The following is an 8766-nucleotide window of genomic DNA, read 5'->3' on the forward strand; positions in this document are numbered from 1 at the left end:
TTATTTTATTTCATATAGTACTCGAATAAAACCTACATAATTTACACCCATTTTCAGGAAAGAAAACAAGTGAATATACGCTTTTGCCGTTTTAGGGTTTGATCAGCACATGTTTGCTTGCCATAAAAATACGTGGAGTTCATGCAAACATATATAGAAAAAACAAAATAAAACACCGAAAATTCGAGGAAGTTTCACTTTCAAATGCCAACTTCCATTTCTTGTCCTCTATAAAACCCAAAAACACTAGTTATAAATTATAAAAAGATGCATAAAATTTGCCCCTAATAAATTAGTTTCAACAACAATTTCTATTCCTCTAAAAAGAAATCCATTTTTTGAATATGGGTTCTATAAGGGACTTGGAGAATAATGGAGAATTTAGGGAGGAAGAATTAGAAAGAAAAAATGATCAAGAATTGATCATGAAGAAAAATGCACAAAATTTGTCAAAAGCTGATCGTTTTAGGATGCTAAGGGAACTATTGGTTCATCTTCAAGAAGTTATATTAGGAACAAAGCTTTGCTTGCTATTTCCAGCTATCCCTTTGGCAGTGCTGGCTCAATACTATCAGTTTGCAAGAGTTAGTATTTTGTTTTCTTCCTGATTTTATTACTTCATCTTGCTTTAAGTGTTTTTGAGAATTTAGAGGTCATTTGGTTGCTGTTGGTTGCATTTTAGTTGATTTTATTACTTCATCTTTCTTTAAGTATCTTAGTTATGCCTGATTATATATTGGTAACCAAATATCATACTTGGTGTGCTAAATTTTATACATATAAAATAAAATGCTACCAAACGCGGTACTAATTATGTTGATTTTAATAGATGAATAAGTCACTTCCTAATCAACAACCAAACGACTCATTAGGATTCTTTTGGACAACCCTATGTTCCTTTGGACTTTGGCTATTTGTTTGAGTTTAACTAATACACATGATTAGTGTAAAAAATGCAGTACTCTATTACGTTACTTAAAAGTTAATTGCACAGTAACCTTTATACTAATAGATAGGGACTGATATAACTTACCAAACATGATAAATTACCTTTTACAATAGGTAAAGCTACCAATTATCAATGATTGTGTCAAACTCAATGTCGTATACGAGTTAAATTATACTCCCTTTATTTCAAGTATGTGGCAAAGTTTGGAGTAAGAAGATCATACTAACTTCTTAATCATATACTTGAATTCAGAACTAGATTTTTTAAGTTTTTTAAGAATAAAATCCACTATTGTACCAAATTTTACGATAACTAATAATGCAAAATATTTAGAAATTATATAAAAAAAATTATGATTGAAAAAGAAAATTGATTCTCATAATAGTAATAGTGCCTCATGTTTGTGTTTTTCATGTGATGAGAGCAGCCTTGGATTTTTGCTTTTAGTTTGCTTGGACTTGCACCGCTTGCTGAACGTGTCAGCTTCTTGACTGAGTAAGTTGCTTATATTTTGTTTGTGTTTTTAATCTCCTATTATTATGATAAAATTCCTAACACGATTATTTTTATTTCCCCTTTTTCCCTTTTGTACCTGAAATTAAACAAAGACAAATTGCTCACTTCACTGGCCCAACAGGTATGCATTTGTTCCTGTATTTCCCAAAAGAAAAAAAAGTGTTCGTGTAAATAATTTTTTATACTATCAGGTCATTTAAAGAATATTTATAGGGAAGCCTACTTAAAATATCATATTTGGAATCTTGAAAACAAAATATATTATCTGTTACAAACAGGTTGACTTAATGGTATTAAAATTATTTACATTGACTATACATATTAGTTAAACTCATGTATTTTAAGTTGAAATAATGATGCATAGTTGCTGTTATGATGATTTAATGCAGTTGGGGGTCTACTTAATGCAACATGTGGCAATGCAACTGAGATGATAATAGGATTATTTGCACTTTATCAAAGGAAAATACATGTTCTAAAGTACTCTCTTTTGGGATCCATTCTTTCAAACCTTCTTCTTGTTCTGGGAAGCTCTCTATTTTGTGGAGGACTTGCCAATGTTAAGAAGGAACAGAGATTTGACAGAGTAAGAGCACTTCAATATAATACAAAGTGTGAATTCAAACTTCTTTATATGTAACCTTTTGTTTGTGCTTCCACCTGAGTTTTTCATAATGTTTTATAAAGACCCGAGAAAATTCTATATAATAATAAATGTAGAAAGAGTTTTTTTTTTATACTACTTATAGGTAATTGTTCGTAATAAGTAACGTTAGTTACCTAAAAAATAAGATAGGGCACCTAAAAGTTAAATTACACTAAGAGTATAAAAATTATAAATATTGTCATGTAAATACTTCAATTCATACAAAATCTAGGGTTTAATTTGTATACACGACAATTTAAAGATTGTTTACACTATTAGTGTAATTCTCACTTAAGTTTTACTTTTACTGTCAGTGTGTATAAGTTAAATTCCTACAAAATTTGAAATTTTTATACCATTAGGTTACTTTTACCTATGGTAGCAGGTAATCTATTTTATTTTTAATTAAAATTTAAAATCTCACATTTTAAGAAAGATTACATGTAGATATACTATGAGTGACTTGATACTTTAACTCTATATTTTGTGTTTGACATATTTTTATTTTCATTTTGGGACAGAAACAAGCTGATGTAAACTCCATCCTCCTTCTACTGGGATTGCTTTGCCACATGTTGCCGCTGATGTATAGATTGTCTTTGGGGCCAGCAATTGACACTATTAATGTAACAACATCAATATTGGGGTTGTCTAGAGTTAGCAGCATTTGTATGCTTATAGCATATGCTGCTTATCTCTTCTTTCAACTGAGGACACACAGACAATTGTTTGAATCTTCCGAGGAGGTAATATTTTCTATTTTTAGAGTAATAAATAAATAGTATGAATTACTTGTGAATTGTGTGACCACCTCATCTATAAGCTTAAGCGGTTAGAAATCACTTTGTTTATTTAATTATATTTTCAAAATGTCGCCTCTCACGTGCGAGCTCGATTTTTTCACGGGCTAACCACGTAAAAATGCTGTTCTGATAATGAGTAGTTGTGAGACTCAAACTTAGAATCTTTGTTTGCTTTGATACCATATTGAATTGTGTGATCACCTCGTCTAAAATATTAAGCTATCAAAAAAAAAAAAAACTTTTATTTACTTAATTATGTCTTCAACACCACCCACCTAACCAAAAAAGAAATTACAAGAAGTTATGTCTTCAGATGATATCATTTTGAACCTTAAGTAATTTACTTTGGGGTTCAACTTCTGTATATTGATAGCGTGAATGATTTTTTTTACATATTTAGGTCATCAGTTAAAAGATAACCAGAGGTAACCACACATAATATATAGTTAAAACTAACAATCTGAAATATAAGTAACTTGCTAAAACAAGTGAAATTACCCCAACAACATGAACGTTTTGTGTTATGTGTATAAATTATTTCATTTATTTTGATTGTGTATGAATAGGAGGAATTAGAAGGTAAAGTTTCAGAAGATGATGAGCCGGTGATTGGATTTTGGAGTTCATTTGCTTGGTTGATTGGCATGACTATAACTATTGCTCTATTATCTGAGTATGTTGTTGGTACAATTGAGGTAAGCTTTTTTGGGCAGTACATTGAGGGGTTGTTTGGTGATCTGAAGTATAAGAAAATCTAGTCTTGTTATAAAACTTCATATTACTTATACAATGTTTGATTTTCGGCATAAAATCTAGCATAGTTAATATAATCTCCGTTAATTATTATAATGTTTTGTTTGTACTTATGCGGAGTTTAATACAATTTGAACTCCAAAAACAAAACATTATATTATTAATTTTGGTATAATTTATATGAGAATCTATACATTACTTTATATGTGATATATGGGATGTGAGATAAGAATGCATAAATTAGAGTATGCAAAGACGAAAACGCTCGTAAATTTGGAAATTCATAAATTACAATTATGTATCATTATTCATCACGGAAGAAAGGACTCACTATTACTCGCCGCATAACAATCCTATGTTTATTCACCTCATAAGCAACGCCTACATCATAATTCTGCATAATTAAGTAGATTGTAAACCAAATTTGCCATCATTTTCCCTTTTTCATTTCTTCACTTCATTAAACAAAAAATTGTTTGTCTTTTTTTCTTTTTTTTTTTTTTCCTTTTAAATATAATCTCAGGCTGCATCAGATTCTTGGGGGATTTCTGTGAGTTTCATAAGCTTAATATTGTTGCCAATAGTGGGAAATGCAGCAGAACATGCTGGATCCATCATCTTTGCTTTGAAGAACAAATTGGTAAGATACATAATAATGCTACATAAACTCCTCACATTATTCAATCTCGAAAAGAATCTAATGAATGTACATACTCTACTATTAATGTAGGATATTTCCTTAGGTGTTGCTTTGGGGTCAGCTTCTCAGATTTCAATGTTTGTGGTAAGAATTCTGGCAATATTTGTTTCTTTATGCATGTATATACTTCATAATTTCTTTTTTTTTTTTTTTTTTTTTTTTTTGGTGAACGAAACTTTTATTTATTTATTTGTCACCTACAGTCTATTACAAAGCTCTCTCTTTAGGTATCTATTCATAGATATGCTATCTCTTTCTCATTACTTTTCCTGTACGCATGCTCCTTTCCTGCAAGGTTAGGTAAGTAGTCTATCTATCCAACTCCTTTCTTTTTGACTCATCTTTTTGCCCATCAGCCAGCTTTTCCTCATTTTGCATTCTTGTTTGAGTTGTCGCATCCATCCTTCAATTGCTGGCACTTTCAGGTCCCAGACTGCTCATAATTTCTTTTTCTTACGGCTATTTATATCTAGAGTTTAAATTCTAATGCTAAGGGTTGTTTGGCTCACATCTAGTTATGATGAGATATTATAACGTAGGATTATGTGACGATGATGGATAATGAAGGGAGTGTTCGCGGTGATCAATAATGATGGAAATGTTTTAGTAGTGATTAATAATGAACTGATTATTGTTATACAAGAATTACGTACTCTAAGGGCATTTTTCCTTTAAATAATCTAATCCTGCAATATTTCTAATACACGTATTTTTTTCAGCATTTTATCCTACATAAAACATAAACTCCCGCATAATTTAATGCGGGTATTATTTGATATTTCCAACCAAAGGCTACACTAGATAATGTTGCGGTTATTTTTTCTTATCCAATCGATCAAATATTGTAGTATCGCTTTATATGAGGTTTCTGCTTGGATTAGCTATACCACACTACCAATCAAATGGCCCCTAATAGTGTAAAAGAAATTTATACACCGGCCCACCTAAAAGATAACCACAATTAATCATCCATAAAAGTGAGCTTAGTAATCTAAAAACAAAGTAAATTATCGATTATAACAGATACTATACTGATAGTGTAGAACTTTCTTACCTATAATTAGTGTATATGAGTTAACTCATTTGGTCTATATATTATTTGGTGTGAGGGGTGGGGAGGGGTGGGGGAGGGTGTGGTTTCAGTTATTGTTTCTACTTTCCAAGTGAATAAGGGATAGAATAAAGCTAACTTGTTTACTATTTTCAGGTACCTTTATGTGTGATTGTGGGTTGGATAATTGGCGTGGATATGGATTTGGATTTTAGCTTACTTGAAACTGGTTCTCTTGCTTTCTCAATCATCCTTATTGCCTTCACCTTGCAGGTCCTTTTATTATTTGACAACCAACTTTAATTATTGTTCATTCTTGATATATGAACTAATGCTGATATAGTAGCTAAAAAGATAAAATCACTTAAACCAAATTTGACTAATTTCAAAAATAAGGAAATAAATAACTAAAAGACAGAAAAGAAAATCTCAGCTAATTTGGACTACAATATAGTCCTTTCATAGCATAGCATCATTTTCTCATGTATAAAAATGTGAACTGTATTACCTCTATACTTTAGGACACGACCTCAAGTGATAAACTGTTAGTAACTGCTTTTTAGACGTATATAGTGATTCTTTTAACATAAATACAGTATCCAAACCAAAATTATTGAATTCGATCGAATCCACATATTATATACTACCTCCGCCCCGATTTAAAAAATAAACCATATAGAAAGTATATGCTGCAAATACTGAACCAAAATTTTATGAAAAAACAAAACTTTTACTAACAATAGAAATGTTGGGGTGGTCCAATATGCTACAAAACAACAGGGAAAAATTTTGTTCTTTTTGTCCAAACGAGGAGAATATATATGAATGACATGATAGGATTAGGCTACAAGACAAAAATTGAGGATATCATGCTCAAATTATAAGTGGAACTTAGGTCTTAATTTCTCACTTCATTCTTTTTTTCTCACCGATTTTTGGCATATGCACTGAGACTTGACTAAATTTAAATTCACGTAAAAAAGATCTCACATTAACAATAAAGTGCTTCCTAACATATGTGACTCCAGTGGCGGAGCCACGATTTTCACTAAGAGGTTCAAAATATGAAAAAGTAAACACACGAAGAAGTCAAAGGGGGTTCAACGTCTACTATATATACATAAAAAATAATTTTAACCACATATAAACAATGTAATATTTTGCCTATGGGGGTTCGGAACTCCCTTGGCCCTTCCTCCCTCCGCCCCTGTGTGACTCCATACCCACGACTCGAAATCGATAACTCTCACTTCATTACGTTCAACTTTATTCTTTTAGAATTCTAATATTCCTAATATCTCTTTCAGGATGGAACGTCACACTATATGAAAGGAGTGGTTCTCTGTCTTGCGTATTGTGCCATCGCTGCTTGTTTCTTTTTCCATAGGGTTCCAATCAGTAAGTCCTTTTTGTTTACTTTAAAAAAATGTCCTTTTTCTTTTGTATACAGAAACCCCATTATTGAATGATATATCCTTTGACTTTGAGAAAGCATTTCACTTATATACACAAAAAAAATGTGATAAATTTGTTATACCATCATTGCAATTTAACACGTTTTAGCAAGTTACTTGTTTTATCTTTCATGTTGTTAATTTCACTTATTATGGGTAATTACATATAATTATTTTTTATATGACCTGATAATGTATTTACGTTGTCAATTTACAGAAGTTAAATTCCCTGAAAAATTGTTAACTCTTTTTCTTTTCTTTTTTTTTTTTTTTTTTTGGTCTGTCGGTGTGTTTTAGATATTGATAACAGTTCATCCAGGAGCTTGACCGCTTAACCAAATCATTCAGCGACGTGATGTATCCATCAGATGAAATTAAATCGATATGTACCTGATGGAGTCTACATTGTATACGTCAACCAATGTAATGCTTCATTGCATCAATTTTCAACTGTTAATTCAAATTGGAGTTTTTCTTACCCTTTTGTGGAGATTCTAAAGTCTGGATTATTCCATTTCATGTTGATTGGAGACGTTAATCAACATGAAATGTGAAAATAATAGAGGTGTTTGTAAATATTTTCTTGTTTTATTACTGCTTTTTTGCATAAAAGTGGTAGTTTTGTTGAGGAGAATAAAAAGTTGTGTCACTCCTCAGTTATGCATTTCAGTTGAGTATTTTCGTGGCCAATTAATAAAATTTTGTAAGGTTCCATATATTCCTTTTCATTGGTAAGCACACTTTTCTATAAGGACTGTTTATGGAGCATGCTCTTGCTATTGTCCCTTTGAACATTGGCATTCTGTCCACTTTCAGTAATGATTTCACAATAGCTCTTTTAAGCTGATTTTGGATTGTTTTGGCTTAAAAGCATTTGGTTTAAAGGCACTTTTAAGTTTACCAAACACCGTAGTAAGCTAAGAAGTTTTTAAGTCAAACTTTTGAAGAACCAATTAGAATGTAATTAGTCTCTGTGTAAGAATGTTAAAGGACTGCAAAAAATATTTTAAGGAGAAAGCCTCGAGGTCTTTGGTCTAGTGATAAGATCGTGATGTGTGGCTTAGGTATACGACATGGGTTCTGCGAAACGGAAGTCTGGTATTTAAGTGGAGAAAGGTAGAGGGACCAGCCCACTATCCACCGAGTCTCGCACCATGTGCCACTGGCCGCACAAGGGGATTTCTCCATTATTAGAAAATTTGTGAGGAGAAACTTTAATAATTGCAAAGATTAGTACTCGAGGCACTACCCTCATTCTCATAGTCAAACAAATCTCTAGTGTTATGCTGTTTTAAATACTTATGGTTAATTGCTGACTTCAAATATTGACATCTCAGAAAGGACATAATCAACAAAGTTATTCCTTCTTTTCTTCTTTTATTTTCCTTTCAGCTTAGACTCAAGTGCATTCATCTTCTTAAATAACTCTTTTTTCTTAGTTTTAAGGTTTTTTTATTTCAGTCCAGTTTCATTTTTCAAATGGATTTCCTTGTTTCTAATCTTAACCTAACTGATTTGTTGAACTTCCATATCCTTATAGTCATAACATTCCTCAACTTGTCAATTTTACAAAGTGCTTTTGCAGCCATTCTCGGTAATAATGAGACAGACAAACTTGCACTTGTTGATTTCCGGTCAAAACTAACCTTTGATCCTCTACGAGTCAGTATCGTCTCGGAACAATTCAATACATTTCAGCTAGTGGAAAGGTGTCACATGTGATCTAAGTACTCAAAGGGTGATTAGCGTGGATCTTACTGGGGTGAAGTTGGCTCGAACAACTACTAAAAAAAACATAAATTAACGACGGACAAATACTGTAGCTAAACAGCAAAATTCATCGCTATCCTTATCAAAAAAATTCTATTACCTACAAAAATTATAAAATAATCTA

The 8766-nt window shown here is 31.6% G+C and overlaps 1 protein-coding gene across 1 annotated transcript; it reads left to right on the forward strand.

Moving 5' to 3' along the window:
- The first annotated feature begins 278 nt into the window (after nt 1–278).
- LOC132050464 (vacuolar cation/proton exchanger 3-like) lies at nt 279–7588 on the forward strand. Its single transcript, XM_059441716.1, has 11 exons — nt 279–584; nt 1377–1444; nt 1558–1586; nt 1855–2051; nt 2633–2857; nt 3481–3609; nt 4191–4307; nt 4398–4451; nt 5575–5691; nt 6726–6816; nt 7170–7588. The coding sequence occupies exons 1-11, from the start codon at nt 345–347 to the stop codon at nt 7205–7207; spliced, it is 1305 nt and encodes a 434-aa protein (XP_059297699.1). The 5' UTR covers nt 279–344; the 3' UTR covers nt 7208–7588.
- Nucleotides 7589–8766: the final 1178 nt, after the last annotated feature.

Source organism: Lycium ferocissimum, chromosome 3 (genome assembly GCF_029784015.1).
Source record: "Lycium ferocissimum isolate CSIRO_LF1 chromosome 3, AGI_CSIRO_Lferr_CH_V1, whole genome shotgun sequence".
Classification (NCBI taxonomy): Eukaryota; Viridiplantae; Streptophyta; class Magnoliopsida; order Solanales; family Solanaceae; genus Lycium; species Lycium ferocissimum.

Bases quoted from the DNA above. Each gene is read 5' to 3' on its own strand.
- LOC132050464 (XM_059441716.1), top strand. From the start codon at position 345: ATGGGTTCTATAAGGGACTTGGAGAATAATGGAGAATTTAGGGAGGAA. The intron at 585-1,376 runs GTTAGTATTTTG...TGATGAGAGCAG, and splicing joins AATACTATCAGTTTGCAAGA to CCTTGGATTTTTGCTTTTAG. The intron at 2,052-2,632 runs GTAAGAGCACTT...ATTTTGGGACAG, and splicing joins AGGAACAGAGATTTGACAGA to AAACAAGCTGATGTAAACTC.